The sequence below is a fragment of the Molothrus ater genome, chromosome 3 (genome assembly GCF_012460135.2).
Source record: "Molothrus ater isolate BHLD 08-10-18 breed brown headed cowbird chromosome 3, BPBGC_Mater_1.1, whole genome shotgun sequence".
Taxonomy (NCBI): Eukaryota; Metazoa; Chordata; class Aves; order Passeriformes; family Icteridae; genus Molothrus; species Molothrus ater.
Window position 1 is genome coordinate 36,715,851 of NC_050480.2, and position 22,584 is coordinate 36,738,434.

Genomic DNA, 22,584 nt, shown 5'->3' on the forward strand with positions numbered 1-22,584 from the left:
TTTTGTTTTTGTTTTTGTTTGAACACTTGTCAACTTCAGTACACCTCATGTTTAGCACAAACCCACCAGAACATCTTTAATGCTGTCATATTCCACACTTAATTCACAGGTAAAGATCTAAATGTGAATTCAGCTATTATCCATTGCAACTTCCAAGGCTATATTGAGAAGCCCTCAATTCAGCTCTGTTTTAAACAAGTGTGTCCATGTTTCCTTATGTTTCTTAGGAGCCAACATCTTTCTTACCTCATCTGGACTGATTAAACTAGGAGACTTTGGCTGCTCAGTGAAGCTGAAGAACAATACCCAGACAATGCCTGGAGAAGTGAACAGTACTTTGGGGACTGCAGGTGAGGAAGCTTGTGCTAGGCAGGTACTTGTCTAGTTACCATAAAGGAAGATACCTCTGCCAGAAGTCTGGAGTAAAACCATGTGTTTCAGGGAAACTTGATTTTAACTTAGCTAGTTTTGTGCTTTACATCCAGAAGCCAAAACAATAAGTGAATGATATAATGTGAGAGTTTAAATCGTGTTTGCTGTAACTATAGAGATGCTGAAGCGTGTGTTTTCTGGGGTTGTATTTTTCTCTGCAGCCTTACTGAAACTGTCTTCACTAAACAGTTGCTTAATAGATTTTCAGAAAATGGCAGTCACTGAAAGCATGTACTGTAACAGCATTTTCAATATCACTTTTCAAACTGAAAGACATTTGTGCTGAAAACATGTCAAAGAACAAGAAACCAGCAAATGGCAAAACTTAGCAAGAAAACCTGAGTAGTAATTCATTGGGTATTTAAAAAGCATTTCGTTTACCCAGTCAGTCACTTGATGTATATACTGTTCCTTCTGCTGTATGAACTGATGGCATCATATGTGTTGCTTCAAAGCATACATGGCTCCAGAAGTTATCACGAGAGCAAAAGGAGAAGGGCATGGACGTGCGGCAGACATCTGGAGCCTGGGCTGTGTTGTCATAGAGATGGTCACGGGCAAGGTAGGGATGTTTTATGTACTGGTGAAAAGCAAACTGTTCTCAGCAGTTTTTCTGCAAATTCTGGTTCCACTCTCAGCAGTCTGTCACACTCATGTCTGCAAGGAATGGGATGGTTTTGCATTTTCTGGAGCACAGAAATACATGCTCTAGTGGGTAACAAGTTACTCACTAACACTTGCACTTAGCAATGCTATCACCTGTTGCAGAGGCCTTGGCATGAATATGAGCACAACTTCCAGATCATGTATAAAGTGGGGATGGGTCATAAACCTCCTATTCCTGACAAAGTGAGCCCAGAAGGGAAAGACTTCCTTTGCCACTGCCTGGAGAGTGACCCAAAGATGAGGTGGACGGCCAGCCAGCTTCTTGATCATCCTTTTGTCAAGGTTTGTCTGATGACTTTGGCTACAAAAACTGCAGATGGGAATGGGGAACAGCTTTTAGTCAGCTTTGTTCTCAGTGATGCCACAGAGCTTGGTACCATGGTGAGGGGCTGCTAGCAAATTGATGCTGTCCAGGAAAAATAGATTGGCAACTTTTCAGAAGCACATGTGTTGTGTTCAGCAAGCACGTGACTATAGGACACGGTGTGCACCATGCAATAAACTTTCACTGCTGTTTTGAAATGCATTATCTTTATGTTAAAAACACAAGTCAGGCTCCAACTCAGTGGTAGCTAATTGGATCTGAAGGGCTTTGCACCAAGTAAGGACTTTCACCAAGCACAAATGCACAGCTTTTTAGACATAAGGGCCCCTCCACAAAAAGTGAAACCACACACAAGAAGTCTCCCATTCTTCTGTGCAAAGAGCTGATTTTCTTTTAAGTTCATACTTGAATGTTTTATCTGGCAGCTGCTGTAACAGTCTGCAGTTCTTGTAGACTATGAACTATGGTGTGATGTTTTTCCTAACAACAGGCAAATATTCACAGCTACAAATTGAGCTGTATTAGTAACTTCTTCTTTGAAGAAGGAGGATCACAGTAGGTTATTAAATTGTCTCATTTTCCAGCATAAAGTTGATCACTTTGGTGTTCTGATTCAGTAGCAGAGTGTTGGCATCATCACCCATCCCTCATCAGTGCAGCTGTAGCAGATCCCATCCATCAGAGGGGGACACTGCTTTAGGATGCATGGTAACAGTGGGAATGTCAGTACTCCCATACAAACACTTGTAATGTAATGCATTACTGTGGAACAAGGGAGAGAAAAAAAGTTCAAGGTGAAGGTGCTAAAGAAATGGATCCATGATCATCTTGCTGCAGGAGGGAGATGGCTGAGATGGCTGAAGTAATTGCCTTTTGCTTTCTTCACAGGTTTGCACAGACGAAGAATGAAGTTACTCAATCTCTGGCCTTTTCTATTCTGACAAGATTTGAATCACTACTGTATGTAATATTTACATAAAGACTGTGCTGAGAAACAGTCTGAAAGTTGACCTTAACGAAGACTGCACAAGTGACAGTGTCACTTCCTCTGCTGCTCCTGTACATTTACCTGGCACATGTTGCTCACGTGACGTGTCCGCAAGTTGGAAGAAGCTGCATGTTTCAGTGAAAGTGCCATTACTACTGTATATGGACCAGACCCTTTTTGTTCCTTCTCCTGTTTCTCATTTGACTGAGAACTTGTATTGTTAATATGTAGTATTTTTGAACTCTCTAGGTTCAGAAAAATGCTGTAGTGTTATCAGGCGTTATGGACCTTGTTTTTTAATCTGTTTGAGTGCACTGACTGTGAACTTTTACTGGGGTTTTTGTTATTTGTTTTTGGCAAGCTTCGGATTTGTTATGCACAAGGCTGATTAATGAAATTTAAAAAAAAAAAAAGGTTTTTCTCAATAAATGGTTTATTTTAGGAGATGTTGGTGAAGGGTTTTTCTTCCAAGTCCCATTTTATTTTTTGCAACAAGGTGATAAGACTGCTAAGCTGACCTAACTGGAATAAGCTGCTCTTGTATTGCAATAGTCAGTGTTTCTCAAGTTTCAAGATGAGTACTGTGAGATATTTCTTACACAAGAGGGAAGAGAAGTAAAGTTCCCCCTTTCATCACCTTCTGAGAAAAGAAGGGTGATGGGTAATTCCTGACACTGCCTTTTATCTAAGGGACACCTTCCTTCTTGGATGTCTGCACTGTGAACAGGGAGTGCCCTGCATGACATTTTTGTCTTCTAGAAGAGAACTGTACAAGGTGATTCTCGTGTTCTGTTTAGCAAAACCAAGAACCTACTGTTACCTTTTGAAAACTGACTTCTGATCCTGGGCTTTAATTTCCCTACCACACCTCAGTTGTCATCAGCCTCAGAAAAGGAGGAGAGACTAGAAGTGGTTAGCAATTGGAAGAAATAGCCTGCAATGCATGATCTAGTTGATTTTTTGTTTTTACTGGCTATTACAAACAGGTGACTTAAAACTGTTACTTGTAAACATTAGTGCAAGTTTACATATTTCTGTTACAGCTTCAGACTTAAAACAGGTAATTTAAAACTGGCGTTAAATATTTAGTTTTATATTCTAGTGTCTTGTCTCATTTTAAGCCACAAATTCTTGATTAGTCGCAGGTGTGGGGTGAGTTGTCAAGGAGGTTCCACAGAATCTGACATTTCTACCTAGAAAGTATGAACCTTGCTGTGTGTGTCACCTGTGCAGGTATTTATGCTCTCAAAAAAGATAATGCTAAATTTAAACAAAGACTTCCCCTTCTTTTCAGTGCTCTATTTTCAGCTGTGTGATAGGAGGTATGTTGTCATCCTCAGTAAAGGGCTGTGAGAGTACCTGAGGTAGTGGTGTCCCCCCAGCTTGCTGTGTGCTTCACTTTGCAGTGTAACAGAAGTATCTGAGTGAGTTGTGTCCTCACTTGCCTTGTTTCAGGTGCCCTTGAACACAAACAGAACAAACAGTGGACAGCTTTTAGTGTGACACTAAGATGACAAACTCTTACCAGTTTGTTCTTGCCAACCAAAAGAAAACTCAATCACTGCATATTAGCTTTTTATACTTTTATTTTTGTATAAACAAACATTAAGACTAATTTTGTTAAGGCAGTTGTAGAACATACAGTTGCTGTGGGGATGAGGGGCAAACACTGCTTCCTAATACCCTATATCATTCTTTTAATACAGTGAACTGGAGAAGTTTAACTTTGGCAAGGACCATTAAGCTTTCTCTGTCTGTCAGTGAGTGCTGGAAGGGCCTCAGTGGTGTGCCAGGACTTGCACAAGTGCTTAGGAGGATGGATCCAAGAGTGGCATGTTTGGCCCTCAGCCTGTTCTAAGGGTTGGTCCCAGGGAGAGGGGTATTAAATCATCTCATCACTCTTTCAGAAGTAGTCACTTGTTTGATGCTTTCCTCTGGGAGAAGGGCTCTACACGCAGTTGGAGGGGAAAGGGCTAAGATCATTCAAGGAATGCCAGATGTCTTCCTTACTGCATGTTAAATCTGTGGCTCTCAGGAAGGCAGAACAGCCTCTGTCACTCCAGGAATATGTATTTGCTGCTCAGAACTGCTCACCTACCACCCTGAGAAAAGACCACTGGGCCTGCCAGGTAATGTTTACAGTGAAATGCTACCCTGGAGAGGCTTTTCCTTCTCCCCTCCCACCCATTTTCCAGCTCTTGTGTACAGTGGCTTCAGGTCTGGCTTGTTAATGCTACTACAGGATGCACTACTCAGTTTTTCACTGTTAAGAGTGTTACAGCAAATGGAGAGCAGGGCATGTGCTTTATTAACCAGCATTGTAAACATTACAGTATTTTCTACTCTTGGGCTCTAAAAACATCTGAGCCCATGTTTCTGTTCATGACATTGAACAACCTGTTCCTGAAAGCTTCAGAACATAAAGAATGCATGTGTACACAAGATATGTGAGGCAAAAAGTCTCCCAAAGCAGTCTCTCACACTGCCTCTGCCTTTCTTCATGTTGTAAATGTTACTGCCTCCACTATCCCTAAACTTCACTTAATGCTCCAGGCTAAAAGCACTACTTCACCTGCTTTTTAGGTTCTGCATATTAAAAAGGTGAGTTTCTAGATTATCTGATGTACTGAATAGCAAATACATATTTCATGGAATAATTAGTATTGTTGTATTAGCCTGTTTCTTCTGGCCTCAGTTTTATTATATGCAAAGAGCCATGTTTTTATACCAGCTGCTAGAGTAAGACTACTCACTTTCTTCACTAAAGACTGTCTGGTTTAGCTCTGTGCTGAGTGAATATGGACTGTCCTTGAAAGTGTCAATCACAACCTCCACAGCTCAGTGTCAAGATCTGTAGACTTTAAAAAATTGGGATTTTTTTTTGCAATCATATTTGCTGTTAGTTAATGCCCCCTCCTTTCCTTTTTTTTTCCTGCTTTAAATAAGTTATTTCTAGTCACCTGCAGACCCTTAACTCTAGAAGTCTAAAAACAGGAGGCAGTCCTGCAATCAGTACCAGGAATGTCAGAGCAACCCCTGCTTTCCTCAGAGCTTGGTTCTAGTTTTATTTAATTCAGAAGGGTGTCAAATCAAGATAGACATTAAAAAAAATCAGCCATACCCACTGTCCTAGGTCTCTCTCCTAGTTCCCCCTCCTCCCCAGAAGAAAATAATTTACTATTACTTCAGGCTGACTGTTATGAGGCACCAAGTAAACTAATTTATCAGAAAAGACAGACAAGCAGGTTAATTAGGATCACAACAGTATGGATATGGGGCATACTTTGTAATGCACACTTTGCATTATTTCACTACACCATGCCCAGTTATTTTGTTTTCCAAAATTGTTAAGGTGGCCTGGAATTTTACGTAGCATTTAAAGCCAAAAGGAATTTTACTACTTCAAGTTTTCCAAACTAAAATGACATTTACTCTGAAGAATTAGAGGTTTCAGCTATCCCTGGGATGTATGGCCTGGGGAAAAAGAGGGCAGTGGGTAACTGAGCTCTGCTCAGGCCACAAAGCCAAATTCTGATCCAGGTTCTGCTACTGCCAGGCTCTGCTGTCTGGATGTCCAGGCAGGGTCTGAAGCTCTGAAGGGCCCATGTAGTGCACACTGTGGGAACAGGCTCTGGATGTACAAAACTCTACTGTAGTTCTGCCAGCTCAGCAGAGCTGCTTCAGTCCAATACTGCTATAACCAAGCACAGCATCCCGCTGTGCTGTGTTTAAACACTGACAGATTATGGTTGTTAAACTGTGTGAGCTACACAACTATCAAGTTTAATCATCTTGTAACAATCTTCTGACATTAAAGCTTGCACCTCTGCTTAGTTTCCAGGTAGAGTCTCTTCATACAACCACACTGGAATTTTTTTCCTTCAACACTTAAGACACTTCATAGGAAAACAAACCAACCACATATGTGCAAACCTGTTGTTGAGAGTATACGAAGGAGTGCATCCTTAGAGCGTGTCATCCAGCCCAAACCCCAGAGAAAAACAACAGGAGCACAAATTCGGATATGCACGGCAATTACTCATCCTCGGATCTCACTTGAAGGACCGTGATATGCACTTAAGAGTTTTCAGCAGTTGCATTTGTTCCCTTTGGATTGAAGCAGTCTCTGAAGGTGCTACTTTTGTTTCTGCTTGCTGTCATTGTTGCCATAGGTGGAGCCCTTGTTAATCTCCGTAACCCCGATCATCCATCTGACACCAACAGAAGCTGCAAAACAAACACAGTTAAAGCTGCTTGAGGCATGGCCTGGACATCTGTACAGGTGGAGCAGCATGAAAGAGACCTGGGATGAAAGAGGCATTTGATGCTCCCACATCTCCACATCAACTTATTTGCCTATGGCATCTCATGAAGGAAGAGCCTCAGGCTGGACACATCCCCTCCCATCAGCAGGGAAGAGGCTACAAGGAGCAAGGATGGGTGTGAGAGGCACAGGCATGCACAGCCCTGCGTGCCAGGGGAAGGGAATTCTGCTGGCTTTCAACAGCCCCGTGTCTGAAAGAGCACAAACAAGCGCAAGGGAACTGCAGATCTTCATAAATAAAAAAAATGTAAGCTGTGGTATTTGTTAATGGTAGCTCATGAAAAAGTTCATTACAAGAAAACAGGTTAATTTAAAAGACTTTTATAGATGATTCAGTGGAAATAATTTACCATGTGCAAGGATTATTTTATTTATTTATCTGTAGCACTTAAAGTGACTAACTTGAATGCAGCTTTACCTAAACTCCTTCCTTCCCACTTTTGGTTTCTTTGTAAAGGGGCTCATTGCCCAAAATCTGTTATTCCTCAAACTTCTTCTCAGCTACTGTACACATTCAGAACTGCCATGCTTCTTTCAGGCCTAAACCTATTAGGGAAGTCACAAACATCTTCCCTCTGCTCAGAATGCTTTCCAAAAAAAAAGGAATCCAAACCAAACAAACTTAGAAAGCCACAAACCTCCCCTAAAGCCTCCAAATCCCACTGTCTTTCTGACTGATGGTGACAGTAAGGTGAGGTGCTCTAGATGTCTCATTCCCATCAGCCTTTACTTCTCTGAGATGACTCTGGACAAACTCTCACCAGGCCAAGTCAAGTCAGTGCCTGAGATCACCAAGAGGATCCAGAGGTTTCATCCCACTACCAGGCATCCCTTGTGAACCACAGGGCTGATCCAAGGCCATGTCCTGGCATTTGCTGCTCTCCAGCCCTGGAAGGGGAGAGGGCTGGCAGCTGGCACGCAGTGCTGCCCTGTGCTTCAGCAGCTGCTGTTGGCACAAGAGCATGGGCCACAAAGAGCCATCTCCACAGACTCCTGCTGTGCAGTCTGACAGTGCATTGGCAGCTTTTAGAGTGCAAGCGGTAACTGGATGCCAGGGATGAGTCACACGTGATGTGACATGCTGGCTGGACACTGGGAAGCTGGTCTGCCCGTGGGGCTGCCCTCAGGCCTGTGGATGCCAGGAAAGCAGGGCCCTCTCACAGGCAGAGCTGTGCAGGGAACAGTCCAGAAAGGGAGCTGGCTCTGAGGGCACTCACTGTCACTTACACTCCACTGTCACTCTGTGAATAGAAACACACACCACTGAGACAAGCAAAGGGCTTCACTCTCACAGACAGACAAGAAAGAAAGAAAGAAAACCATTTCTGACATTTAACTGGCCATGAGCTGGGGAACACAAGAGCAAGATCCAACGTGTAGCCTGCAGTCTGGGACCATAACAGTAAGCATGAAATCATTAAGATTTTTAACCACAAGGGATGGAAACAGCATCTGGAGATGGACACAGAGCATAAATAAGAGCAGCTGTTACAGCAGCCACACACCATGCTGGGATTTAATCCAGTTCCAAGAATGCCTGGACACAAAAACAACTAGTTCAGCAGTTCAGATGTCCTTTTTTGTCCTTTGCTCCCTGGCAGAAGCTGCCACTGCCTTCTATCCCCGTTTCACCCTGTAGCCCTCAGCACCCTGGGGAAAGTGGGGTGCAAGAAGAGGACTGCTCATGTTTGCCAAGCCTTGGAAGCAGAGAGGGCTAAGGCTGGGCTGCCTCGCTGGTCTGTCCCTGCAGTGCCTCCTCACCACAGCTGTCCTGAGCCTCAGGGCAGACCTGAGACATGCCTTCACATTTAAGGGTTTATTTACTTCTTGTTTTACATACAACTGTAATAAGGCTTTTTACTGCAAGAAGGGGGAGAAAGGGAGATCAAGCAGTAACTCAGGGTTTAAGACCACCCTGAGTAGTGCATGAGAGAAGATATTGGCTGAAGCATCCTTGAACTATTGCAGAGCAAACTGAGGTAACTGAGCTCCTGCCTCTTTGTGCCCCCCACTACTCAGCATCCAAAAGATGCCGGAGGTTGCTGAGGACCTGCTCTGCCTGCTGGAGAGGTGAGGGCTCAAGGAGTGCTGAGCTGACACAGTCAAGAGAGCCAGGAGTATAATCTTTCTTGGAACACATTCTAGCTCCAAGAAAATTACCACCTCCACATGTAGTATCTCATCCTTCAGCAAAACCTTAGCTCAAAGGATTTCCACCTTTTTTCTTACTACTCAGGATTTTTTTCTCATCTGTTGCCCTGCCTTTATACTACACAGCAAGTGCTATAAGCAGCACAGCAGGCAGGGGCATAAAAATTTCCCACATATAGTTTGCACTTGAGTTATATAGGTTATGCATTGAAATTGAGATTTATACAACTGAAGACTGTATGAATTGTAGACATTTCCATTGAGGGTCTATCCTACATACTATGAAGGAGAAGAAACAAGCAACACACTTACATAAAAAAAGGTAAACAACCCACCCCAAATCCCCCAATTTCTAGGCACCAGGCTGAAAGGCCAGACTATCTGGCAGCTCCACCAAAAGGCAGAATGGACACAGCCATAATCCTGCACATGGTTTGTGAAACTTACTACAGCCCTGCTGGCCTGTCCCCTCCTCACCTTCCATTCAGCTCAGCCTGCAGGCAGTGCCAGCCTCGCTGCCCAGGTCACAGCGTGCTCCAGCCCTGTGCTGCACACTCTGCTCCTGGACACTGTGATGTCCCCAGGGCTGCAGTATGATCCCACCCACAGAGCACAGTACACACACAGCAGCTCCCAGGAATCCCAGCTGGCTCATCCCTACTGGCACTCGGTGCAGAGGGAATGCTTCTCTCCCCTAGAACTGCTATGGAGCTGCTGGCCCTGTGCCATCAGCCCAGATGCCACCGTGCTTCTAGCATGAAACATGGAATAGCTGCTGCTCCCTTCTAAACCCTCTCATCTTCTGCAACACTCCCCTTTTAACTGCTGTTGATAGCTTTACAATAAATTACTTCTAGAGCATGAAGGGTGGGTGTCCTCAACATAAGTTATCAAAACATGAAAGGCCACCCAACATTTGGTTCTTTGAAGCCAAATGAGACTGGGGAAGCAGAGGAGGAGAAAAAGAAGAAGCTGCTGTCACATACAGAGACTGACATTTGACAGACGTGCCTATGCTTCAGCACCAAAATATCAGCACCAATTTTTCAATAGTTGTTGTGAGCTAAGTACCTAAATCTCTAGCCATGTGTCCTGTGAAACTAAAGCTGGTTTTCAAAACACTTTTGTTCCTCAAACTACTTGAGCATTTATCCTCTGGAGCAGCAACTGCCTTGTATTGATTCAAGCAGTTTCACAAAGTGCTCCCACTCCCAGAGCAGCAGTAAGGTATGAACATAGTGTGATGACTTTTGGGAGTATAAACGGCCAAAATGCTGCACAGCAAAGCATGAGGGGACAGCATTCACAGTATAAAGAAATGCCATTTATTTAGGGCTGAAAGAGTTTGAGCTGAACCAAGCAGAGCTGTACATACATGGGTTATTCATTCTTAGACCTCAGAGCTAGGTCTGAGGGATTACAGTCCTTCCACTCCAGCTCAAGTGGAGCATTTTTCTTAGAGCTCTTTCCACCTGAACAGCCAGTTACTTAAAAGCCAGTCAGTGTTTTACTGGAGAACAACACAATAAGCAGAAACTATCCAAAGGACAAATGACAATCTAGAAACAGTGCAGAGGGTACCTGGTGAAAGGACCTCCTAGTTACTCTGCTCTGTCACAAAAGGTTTATTTTGTGCTTATCTGCACTGTATCAGGTACTGAAACCCACCTTTAAAAACAGCAATCTACTACAATGAGCTATTGGGGACTGCAGTAAAGTTCCTGATTCTGGAGTATCAGGTGAGCTGTCAAAGTGCCAGAGGAAAAAACCAAACCAGTACCTGTGCGCTTCAGTTATAAACAGTGAGAAAAGGTCTGCTAGGAGCAATGGAAAGAGCTGATTTTGTCATCTGATAAATCCCTCCAGTCTGCAGAAAAACCTTCCTTTTACACTGTACCAGGTACCAATTACCACTCCCACTGTAAAGACAGCAAACACGGTCCTCCCTGCTTTACTATGCACTGGCTGTGCTTGCAGGCTGCTGGAGCCTTGTGGTAGATCCAGTATTACAGATAATCTGAGAATAAATCCTTTGGATTATCACTGCAGTCAAGAGCACACTCAGAGCAGCCTGCTTATTAACCTTTCCTTGTGGCTAGAAGCAGAAGAAAGATAAATGGGGAACAAGAAAAGGGGAAAGAAATGAAAGTCGTTCTTGCTGTCTCTTCTTGGTAGCATCATAGCTTTTTTCCTTTACAGGTTCTTTCTTTCACTTCCTGATAAAGAAAAGAGGCGACCTAGGTCACTAATAGCATGATTATATTAGGCTTAGGGTGCAGGGTGAGGGGTGTGGTGTCACTCAGCTAAATTATAAAGGGCTAAATCCAAAACCATCACAAATGCTACAATGTCAAGCAGTAAAGCAGTGGGCCCTGAGGTTAAACTCCAGAAACCCTGAATAATGGTGTGAGGCTCTCTGTGGAGGGTACACAAGGCATGAAGCACTTTGCAATGGCACCCAACCAACCAGTCTGCTGAGGGGAGAAACTGAATTAAGAGAAAAATGCTGAAGGAAAGATGACAAATTCAAACCATTCTGCAGTAGCTACACTTCAGTGCACCATTAGGCCATCATTCCAAAACCCAAACAGACTATGCCAGCATTTCTTCCAGAAGCAGAACAAATGTCTCTTCAGCAAACTGCCAGGGCAGTGGCATTTACAATGGTGTCACACCTCATCCCACCCTGCTGTGTGCCCACTTTGCAAAGGAGCACAGGGGAGGCTGATTCACCTCTCCCTGCAAGTGACAGGGATTTGAAGCCACTGCCTCCCATTCCCAGCACACCCCAACCACATGCTCCCTCTACACTCCCATCCTCTTCACCAGTCAGAGAAGGGGAAGGGGGCACTGCTTGTGACTTCCAGCAAGCAAGGTGGGTGGAAAAAGAGGCTTTTAAGTTGTAGTTGCTGTCCTGAGGAATTCTTATACATTTTACACGAAGCATTTCCAGGGTAACAAGCACCAACAATTACTCCAGATGAAGACAAGAGCTCAGGATTCCCTTCTTTTTTCCTCTACCCTGCCCACCTAATATATCAACAATTATGCTGGATGTTATCCTTGCTTGTTTTCCTTCTTCTGGCTCAAAGCATCATGAAGGAAATTTCCTGCCTGCATGCACACACAAATTGTTCCTTCTCCAACTACCTCTATAAGAAGCATCAACAGGAGCTTAATGCAGCATTTGTTTTGGTGGACAGTTTCTGAAAAAGAGTACTGGTTGTCTAGCACATCAAACTCTTCACAGATGGCTAAAAGGATGTTAGTTAATCTTGATCAATCTAGCTCAAGAGGTAGACTTCTGAGAATGCAAAGAAATATCATGTGCTAGGAACAATTTCCTGAGTAGAGAGCAAAGATTCACTTCTGAGACAAGAAAATGCTCCACATTTTCTTATCTCCTCTGTATTGCTATTCTGGACATGGCTTTTTAAGTCAGCTCTGTATCCAAGTTCTCTCAGAGCCAAGAAGACTGTGAAGTTCTGTTTCTTTTTCCAAGGTTATTTGTAATATACACAGATGTGAAGGTGATGAAGTAATGAATACCTGTGATGGTCAGAGCAATAACAGACAGTATTTGTTTTAAAAATGTATGGCTTATTCTGGAAGGGAACTTTTTCTTCAAACCAGCACTCAATCACAGACACCCAGATATGATGCAATTTGCTAAACTGACCTGGTTCCTGCTTCCATGAAGAACACCAGGTAAGATCTCCCTCCCTTTCTCTGGGCCAGCTCCTTGTTTTGTTTTCCTTCCTTGTCTTAAATATCATACTAGTTGACATAGGAACCAAGGCAGTTCAGAACTGCCACAGGAACTGTAGGAATCACCTACAGTGACAGTCCATGCCCTGTGCTGCATACATCAGAGTACATGGCCACAACAGGCTGTGTTTAAATCATGAACTGGTGGATTACCAGTGCATGACACATCAGACTATGATTAAACAGAAGCATTCTCGAAGGAATAAATTATCCTTGTGCCTTTCTTCTAAGCATTTTAAGTAGAACACATCAACATAAAACACAAGAAAAGAAAGCCTTTTGTAGGCAACCAACTGAGAAGTCACTGTTTGAATTCTACAGAAACAGAAAAATTTGTATGCAGTTCTTACAAAAAAAAGTACAACTATAAAAAAATAAACAAAAAAAGAATCTTTTTAATCTAGTCCAGGCTAGAGTGGACATATTAGGTGGGTTGTTGAATTCACTAGTCATCTTTATATTCAGCAAACCTCAGTAAATCCTATTGGACAGTTACACTGTAAGTGATCTTTTTCTATCCGAAAACTCACCTATTATAATGACAAATGCAAAACTAGCCAGTGTCAGTGATGATCCACTGTTGATCATGTTGATGAGCAGCTGGAACAAAGGATATAGCAGCAATAAGGCCCAGAAAAGCCAGTTCAAAAGTGTCCATGGCCGACGGGGTGGTACTGTCGGGACTGCTGGGTAGGTTCCTGTGCGGTAATATTCCTCCTGGAATGCATCCTAGGAGAACAAGGGAGGGCAACAATTACATCCTCATCTGCCAACAAAACTAGCCATCCCTGCCTTTGATGCTCCTCCTTCTGGAGGCTTGTAACCACAGGGGAAGATCAAAGAACAGCTGATGGCTGGAAAGCTTGTACTTTGAAGTCAATGAACACAGAGTCAAAAAAAAAAAAAAAAAAAAGAAAGGGGGAGCATGGGAGCATACACTGATGTGTGAATACTTTCTTTCTCCTACACAGAGCAGCCTGAAAAATGCCATACCTGGAGAGCATAGCAGCCTAGGCAAACAGGAGGGATGATGGGATATACACTCCTGCAGCAGTGCAGGCATCACTGCTGAACCTCCTGCAGGAGCCACAGCCACTGCCCAAGCACTGCAGGTAAGCCAGGGAAGTGTCTGGGCTCCATGTACTCAGCAGCATCCCCTGTTCCCTCTTGTTTCCTCCAATGGCTGCTCTCAAACAGCACCCATAAACCTGTCAGAAAGGGTGAGCAGGCATAATTTTGTCCCACACTCCAAAGAACACCACCCCTTCCTGCCTTTGTCCCAGGGATGGAGTCTTGTTTACCTTGTTTCCATGATGCCTGTGGTAGGAAGTTTGGGTGCTGAACCTCCCTAGAGGCAGTTTAGTGTGTCAACAGCACAAAATCTCTCACTGGCTTTGAGCATATGACTTGACCTTTAAGTATAACACAAGGAGGATAATGGGGTGGGGATTGTTTTTTTCTGTTTTGTAGCAGCTGTTTTTTAAAGCACGGGAGACTTTGAATTCATACCTTCCTCTATAGCCCACAGGGGTGAATAGCATTGCCTTTACTGATCTCACCAATCCAAGATATCAAAAGTGGGTAGGGGAAAAAAAACCCCTCCCTCTTTGTTAAAAGCAAAGATTATTAATCTGCCAGTTATCTGTGTTATCACAAAAAACTGGCTGAATAATGAAGTCAGCATTAGACTGACACAAAAAAAATAATTTAATCAGAATGAAGTATGATATTTCTTTAAAGAAAGGATTTTTGGTTTCTAAAACTTTTAGGAAAGCCAAGATGAATCAACCAAAAGACTATACTTTCTACTATGCTATGATTTTACACTTACACTCCAGTTGACACAAACAATTCTTTACTTACTTGATAGCAACTTGAGCAATTACAAGCTGTTACCACTTTGTCTATTTCAAAATGAACATTCAGCTTTTATGGCATTATGCAGTAATTAAAGCACTGCCCTCTCTTTATTGAGATTACAAAAACTGTAAGTGTTTTACTCTTGTGAGCTGGACTGTAGTGGGATCACTGTGGCCAATTACTGGGCCATCTTCAACAGAGTTCACAGTGTATGGGGTTTTCTTCACAGTGCAGTGAGGACTGCTTTAGAACACAGCTACTCATCATCAGAAAACTGAACTGACTACATACAGTTAGGTTTCCCAATGCTGGTATTACCCAGGAATGTGAAGAATTCCTGACTATTGCTGGCACTGCCATTAGAGGGCCTGCTACTACAGAGAGCAGGAGAGGCTCCCTTGAAACAAGCACAGCAGGGTTTTCTTTGTTGGCTCTGCATGGCATGAGGGGCAGCAAAACCACTGACCACACCTCACTGGGAGGCTTGAGACAGATGGAACACAAATACAAAAGGCAAAACAATGTCAAGGCCAACAGCTCCACCACATTTCCCACTGTTGTGGGGAACAGCTCTTCAGTCACAGTTTCTTACCCTTAAACACCTTCATTCACTTGCAAAAGGCATCGATGGCTTCATCTGTCCTGAAAGCTTTTGTGAGGGTGCCTACGATACCCAGCAACAAGACAGACTTTAAATAGATGATATGCCTCACTGTTTCCCAAAATCACCTTCCTCACATTAGGTTCCTTTCATTCCTCTGCCCACAGAGCTTCTTTTTGGTTTGTAATGAATTCCATCCACGCAGGTATCACATTCCAACATGGAAACATACTCCCTCTATTGCCCCCAGCACATTTAAGTTACTTCAGACAGTGAGGTAATGCAGTGAGGGCAAATCAGGGAACATCCATCTCCTTGTGAGAGGCTGACTGGATTCCTCCTCTCCATTCCCACAGGAGGTCTGACAGCAGAGGGAAGCTGCTGCCCCTTCGTGAGGAAGCCCACAAAGAATGAGGATCCAAAGGAAGCCCACAAAGAATGAGGATCCAAAAATACATTCTTTGTTCCCAAACACTGGAGTTCTGTACACTTCTCCTCTTCAGTCAGGCTTTGCTGATTCCCTGGGACATTTCTGTATATATTTTCAGGCCCTGTTTTCCAAGCTTCTTTTACAAGCAAGAAGAATTAGAGGCTTGCTCTCTTTTTAATGAAAATTAAGATTTTCAAACAGAACTTCTACTTCAGGTGCTGAGGCTATCATGAGGCAAAAAAGAAAACAAGCATGAAAGGACTAGCAGAGTTGTGATTACTACATACTATCTCTTCAGACCTGGCAAAAAGATCCTCAACCCAGTCCTTGGTAAAGTCAAAGGGAGCCTTTCTAGCAATGGCAGTTAAAAAAACAGTAAAAGAAATAAAAAGAGAAGGCAATGTGCAACCCAAATTGAACTTCTGTCATAATTTGGAACCAACTGATACAGTGCTGGCCATATGTGGAAGGACAAAATCTACCCCCAGCGAGGAAGAGGCATATGGACACAGTACTTACTGTAAGCCTGGAAAAGGAGGGAGAACAGTGTTTGGTTTAGAGCAGCAGCACAATGCCACTGTTTATCTGGCAGGACTCTGTTCAACTGTGTTTGTAGCAGTGACTAAGCCAAAAAAAAGTAGCAAGAACATAAACACAACAGGCTCCCACAGAGCAGTATCTCAGATTGAGGTACTTGTAGGTGACAGCAGACAATGAGGAAAAAACAAAGGAATAAGCTTTTCTCAAAGACTTTCATTCCTTTACTAATGTCAGTATGGGGAAATAAATAAATTTAAAAAAAAAATCATGTCCCTCCATGTCCAGTAACTGCTGGTTTCATTACTCATTCCAATAGCTCTGCAATCCTGATCACCTTGAGTGCACAGGCCTTGACCTCAGTACCTGTGGCACTCTCCAGCCACTGAATCGTGCTACTACAGCATAATTCAGCACATTGTATGTGAGTCTTGAGAAACTTCTGCAAAATTATTAAAATTATTGAGAATAAGCAACAGCACAGGGAACCATAATGTGTGTTAAAATAGGATCTCTGCTTTCCAGTAGCATGCACAGCTTGTCTGACTTTGAAACAGCAAGTGAAATGCTGCAAGCAAAACAGACAAAGCAGGGGATGTGTGTGTATCTTGCAATGAATTACTGCCCTTTGAATAACAAATTTTTGCATTATATCACAAATATTTTCTGACTCTGAAGATGACCTGAAACAGAATTAATTTCTGGAAACAGCACCTGGGAGGCACTGCTGTTCATTATCTGACCTAAGACCCCGTTATCTTTTTAAGATGCAGGGCAGAATGGTGAAAAAAAAAATTGTATTTTTACCCTGCAGGTGGGCTTTCATCATCTCAGAGCTCTGGAAGAAGTTGTCCCTGTTCTATATTCTGCCAGTGTGATTTCACAAAGACAAGGGCTTCAGTAAACCAGGAATGACTGCAATGAAGTAGTACTCACTAAAGTAAAAGAGCTAGAGAAAGAGAAACATGCTGCCTTCAGCGAAAAATGAAAATCATCACAAAAAATCCCAAACCAAAACACAAACAAACAAACCAACAGCTCCCCTCAGCCTTAATCAATCAAAAACATTCACATAACCAAAAAAGGTTTTAGTGGAATGGAAAACTGAACACAGCACAATTCACTCTTGGATGCAAAACTTCACTCCTGTACTTAAATAGGAAACCAGAGACTTAACCAACCAGCAAATGAAGTTGTCATGAAGAATACTATGATATATTGTACAATGTAGTATTATGAAGGATAGATGTACCCTCTGTTAGCACTAGAAGCAACTGAGTGTTTGCCATAGAGGGAATAACAGAAAAATCCTGGAGTGAATTACTACAACTGTGTAATAAAGGATTGAGGAAAACAATCACCACATTCACACTTATGCCCTTGTCTTGCAAACGTCTGGATAGTTCTCAGGGACATGAAACAGGGCTACAGAGTCATGGTAGCAGAAAGTGGACTTGTGCAATGCTGAGCAGAAGGACCATTTACATGTACATGGGCCCGTGGGTAACAGCCTCCTTTTCTGCAAAGGTGCTGGGGCTGTGCCTGAATCGGGTGTTAGGGGCACAAACTCTGAGAAGGGGGATCAGAGGCAAGGGGAGTAGACCTACAAGTGAGGTCTCAAGACACATTTACTTTCCACATTCCTGTAAGCAAGCTGCTTAGAGGAGCTATGAAATGCAGCAGAAACAGGCATGGTTTGACTCTGAGAACTGCCAGGGCACTGTCGATACAGAAATGCTAATGTGGTGTCCTGGGAAGAGCACGACAAATGGCACAGCAGAATTTTGCTGTCCCAGTGAGAGGAAATCAGAGCATAGCTATATTCTATAATTTCTAAATCCATAGCACTGCTGCATTCCAGTCTGAATACATAACTTTGATCAAGGTATTCAAGTAAAGTGAGCTGCCAGGCCCTCATGCCGTGCATACCTATGACTCCTGCTGACTGAAATGGGAGTGCTGTGTGCATTCAAAAAGCACATCCCCCAACGACTATCTCCAACATTCATAAAAACAGCCCAGAAGAAACAGATTCTGGAAGATGGAGGATTCATATGAAAGCATTTGCAAAGGAAAAAAAAAAGAAAAAAACCCCAAACCACTGGGCATCTACAAACACAATCATTACTATTCTCTCCCCATCCTATGAAATTAGGAATCTTAAATGCATGCCCTCTTAACCCATAGTGTGAAAACAATTTATCAGCCTGTTCTTTTAATGCTGGATGTCTGCCTTGGTAAAAAAGGCAGGGTAAAACAAGGGACAAAAATTTTAATACACTAAAGAATAGATCTTATTTAGCCCACAAACTGCTTCTTGATTTAGAAGGTGTCTTCTAGGGGAAGAAGGTCTTTCCACCAATCAGAAGGCAGTAAGACAATTTTGAGTTTTGTATCCTTATGCAACTTTCTAAAGAAGAGGCTTAAACTGCTCTAAAAAGTCTTGTTTAAGCTTTCTTCCTGTTGCTCTATGTACAAAACAAAAGCAGTCATGACTGGCAGCACAGGATCAAGTTTGTATGTAGAGAAACAGAGCACTTACCCTGAAAGCCAAACAAACCAACTCACTCCCAGCCTCCAAATTAGGACACTACACATTGGAAAGGTCTATTAGCACTAAAAATAACTAGTGGCTTGTAAGTGCTGTCTTGACAAAAAAAATCCAACCTTTTCTTGATACAGTTTGTGGAGCCAGGTAGAACATTCCTGCTCATCTTCTGGGACATCCTCTAGTGGAATCCGCCTGCCAACAGTAAACAAGAGAAATTGAAGAATATTAAATACTTTGACGTTCCTGAACAGCACTCACATTATACAGACAGATTATCTGTCAGGAGACTCATCACATTTTCCACCTTTTTTTAACTTGTGCAACACCTACAGCACTTCAACAAGCAAATATGGAGGAGATTTTGAAGGAATCTGTGATAGTCCCCAACTAATTGCCAAAACAAATTTAGCCATGAGGTTTACCTTGCCTGTAACAGCTTTTCAGGATGTGTAAGCAGCTATCCTGAGCTGAGAACAGCAATTTCCATGCTATGCCAGACTGAGTTGCAGCAGGCTGGAATGGTGCAAAGGGAGACACAGCAAGAGGAAGCCCTCTGCTCTGCTGGAGCCGACCCCCACAGGCAGGGCTCTGTGAACACCATCCAGCCAGGCCATGTACACCAAACATGAGGACACCAGGCTGAGCTACCACGAGGGAAGAGGAATCAAGAGAAACTTTCTTTTTACCCTTGGTCAAAAACAGTTCTGAAAAAAATACTTTTTCAAACAGGCAGAACAGGAGAAGTAGAAAGAAAAGGTCACCCCATTCCACTTCATATTGCTATGCAGGATAAAGGAACTGGACGAGCTTGCTGGTCCATAATAGCTCTTAAGGGGTTATGATGAACTCCTGATCACTTGCAGCATCACTTTTAGGTTCATGCTCCAATCCTACATCATCACATGCTCTGAGTGCCTGTAGCACAGGTGCTGCTGGAAGAACCTCATCTGGGAATTGGCTCTTTCCCATTAAGATAATGGGAAGCCATTAGGGTATTCGTAATTTAAAGAAACCTTAATGCAAAGGAATCCAGGTAATGTTTTTTCCACTAAACAACCCCCTTCTTGGTAGGGAAGGCACAGCTGTCAAATATATCAACAATGACACCACCAGACAGCAAAGTCTGAGCCTGACCTCCCCCAGAGGAACTGGAACTGTCTCTGGAACTCCTGTGCCAGAGACAGGTTTAAAGCAACTCCACCTGAACACTTAGGTTGTGTTTGGTATTCTGGCCAAGCGAGTGAAAAGAGACTCCAGTGCTGCTGCTGAGCTAACACACAAATGAGTAAAAAATAATAAACAAAAAGTTCTCTAGACATTTATGGACTCCTCACATACTTATAATCACAGAATTTTACCAGAAACACTTCCCAGCTCATATGAATTTTTATCTGAAGTTCTGTGAAGCCAGGTTGGTAGAGATCTGCTTTTCTGTTATCTACTTGAAAACATTCCCTTATTTGACCAAGTGTGATTTCAAGTACACACTCCTGCTTAAAAGGAATTAAAATATGGATTACTTGCCTTACATATAAATCTGCATGATATTTCTTTCCATTTAGAACTCCCAGCAATGTTGGATTTTCATTATTTCTAAAATTAAGGGTAGAATCATAGACTGCAGAAACTAAAAGAAGAAAAACAGGTTATGTGTTTACTGTTGTGATACAATGGAAATAAGTAATTTTCTCTCAGACAAGGAGAATATTTAAGTAAGTCATCAGCAATAGCACCACAATTTGAGCTGTCACCAAGGTAAAAATGACAATAGAATATTGAACATGCAGGTTTTCAGAAGCCAAATAACCAGTGACTCTTTCAGGAACTGCACCTGCAGAATGGAAATGTTTGCTCTCCATCCACCCTTGCCTCCTTCCTCATCAGGTGCAGTACGACAGCTTCTGACAGAATACACCTGGGACTTCCTAGGAGTCAAATGGTTGCAGAATGGTTACCTTTTTCAGCTCACTGGGAATCAACAACTGCCCCTAAATCTGAGGAAACAACCAGGCAGATACACATTTTATAAACAATGAGCAATATATGCCCTTTGACTGAGAACAGGTGAACTGTGTGTGAGAGACCTGCAGCAGGAGGGCTGAATGCAGCCATGAATGGCCCCGTTCAAAGGCAGAGAGACAATGACACACCACATCCATAGCTGGATGCTATGGAAACATGCAGATGTGAGGAATAGAACATGGAAGTTCTGCTGAACAAGACTGTAGCTGAACTTCCAGCACTGAGAAAACTGCAGCTCAGGACTGGGTGAGAGCAGTAAAACTATCTGCAAAGGCTGATGGCAGATAAACTAAAAGAGCAGTCACAAGCAGCTGCTATAGGAAAAGCATTCACTGCTTAGAACACATGAAGTGCTGCAAAAGAGTTTATTTGAACACATCCTTAGACACACTATTTTCCTGATGTGACAAAATTACCAGGGAATGATTCATTTTCCTGACACTGAAATCAGTTGTGCATCCTGGTATGAACTCTCAGCGCAATGACAGCAATAAAACTTTCCTATTTTTTGTCACAAATGTGACTAAGAAGCATTTTCATGTGTAGCCTGTTGTATTTCAGACTTTCTGCTCTAGAGTTTTGCAATAATTAATAAAAATGCATGTGTGAACCTTTATTGTGGAACCTCTTGACCCACCTAAGAAGGACTTATTACACAGGACAGATTTGCTCTTGGTTTTGAAACCTCTCCTAGCTATGAGACATAAATATGGTTTGGTCTCATTCAGCTCCCAGAAACTCACCACATCATTTGTTACTGCAAAACTGAATTCATAGTGAAGCCTGACTTCAGTGCTGAAAGTAAATCCTGAAAACAAAGGCCAAACCCTTGTCAGTGCAAAATGACTCTGTCCCTCACTAACAACTCCCTTCTTTTCCTACTACAGTTGGGTTCTTAGCTCAAATTCAAAACTAAAAAACAAGACAAAATCTACTTCAGGCACACTACTCTCAATGTAAAATACAAGTATGAAATTACTTTTTAAAAAATCAATTATCTGCCTCAATTTTTAAGCTTCTTAGTGTAGAAGGATTTTACTAATCTACTCTAATTTACTAATCCAATGTAATTGAAGGAAAACAAGAGCTCAGTTTGGTTTATACAGTGTAAGCTTCTTATTTTATTCTTTAATAGCATGAGATTATTCTAACAACAATAGGGATGCAATAAAGCAAAGAATGATATACACAACACTTTTTCTTCCATCTCTTAGAAGGCATCTACATTTGAGTTTTTGTATGAATTGGGTTTTTGTTGAGACACATTGGAAGACAGTTCTCCTGTTCTGAAAAAAACCTTCTGTGGAGATGGACAGTAACATCTTTATGTGCTGACAGTCTTACACAGAGCTTTCCTTTTCTCCAGGGGAAAAAAAAAAAGCTATTCCAGTTTCCAACTGGTCTGTAGTTTAACATACAGTCTAGTACCGTTTAATAACACATTGAAATCTTTTGGTGCAAAGCAGTGCCAAACCCAAGACAATGATAGCAATGTGCAGGAGTAAACAGACCTCTGTTATCCAGATGTAACTGAAGATAACTAAAGATTTTAGCTTTCTCATTTTGAGAGTGCAGGAAAAGAATAACAATGGAAGTGTCCAAGAAAAAAGCTGCATGAAATTAAAATCTACCAGAAAGCATTCAAAGTCAAAGAAGCACTAGCATGCTGTGTGACATGTTCAAACAGGTTATCATTAAACATGGATTATGTAATTGCATAATTAGAATTGGACATCTCATGACCTTCTCATCCAAAAGCTGAAGAGACCAGAAAATTCACATTGTAAAACAAGTGAAAAAACCCCTCCAAAGTATCTTGAAAACACTACAACTGTCTCACTCTCAGACTAATACAAGCAATACTTGAGAAGTTTTGCTTCAATTGTGTAGTATTTTTTCAAAGGAGTTATATCTCAGAATCTCTTTTTC

The 22,584-nt window shown here is 42.3% G+C and overlaps 2 protein-coding genes across 3 annotated transcripts in view; one reads left to right on the plus strand and one right to left on the minus strand.

Annotated features, from left to right (window-relative positions):
* Positions 1–2,855, plus strand: part of MAP3K4 (mitogen-activated protein kinase kinase kinase 4) — a 63,295-nt gene extending 60,440 nt beyond the window's left edge. Inside the window, 4 exon segments of the mRNA XM_036379918.1 lie at positions 228–350; positions 888–994; positions 1,201–1,380; positions 2,312–2,855. Of these exon segments, the coding sequence (XP_036235811.1) occupies positions 228–350; positions 888–994; positions 1,201–1,380; positions 2,312–2,332 (431 nt within the window). The 3' untranslated portion in view covers positions 2,333–2,855.
* Positions 2,856–3,979: 1,124 nt separating this feature from the next.
* AGPAT4 (1-acylglycerol-3-phosphate O-acyltransferase 4) overlaps positions 3,980–22,584 on the minus strand; it is a 71,615-nt gene continuing 53,010 nt past the window's right edge. For both annotated transcript variants that reach the window (XM_036380792.1, XM_036380791.1), the window contains 4 exons: positions 20,158–20,260; positions 18,750–18,825; positions 13,185–13,383; positions 3,980–6,638 (listed from right to left, as the gene is read on the minus strand). In XM_036380792.1, the coding sequence (XP_036236685.1) occupies positions 6,547–6,638; positions 13,185–13,383; positions 18,750–18,825; positions 20,158–20,260 (470 nt within the window). In that variant the 3' untranslated portion in view covers positions 3,980–6,546. The remainder of the gene's footprint in view (positions 6,639–13,184; positions 13,384–18,749; positions 18,826–20,157; positions 20,261–22,584) is intronic.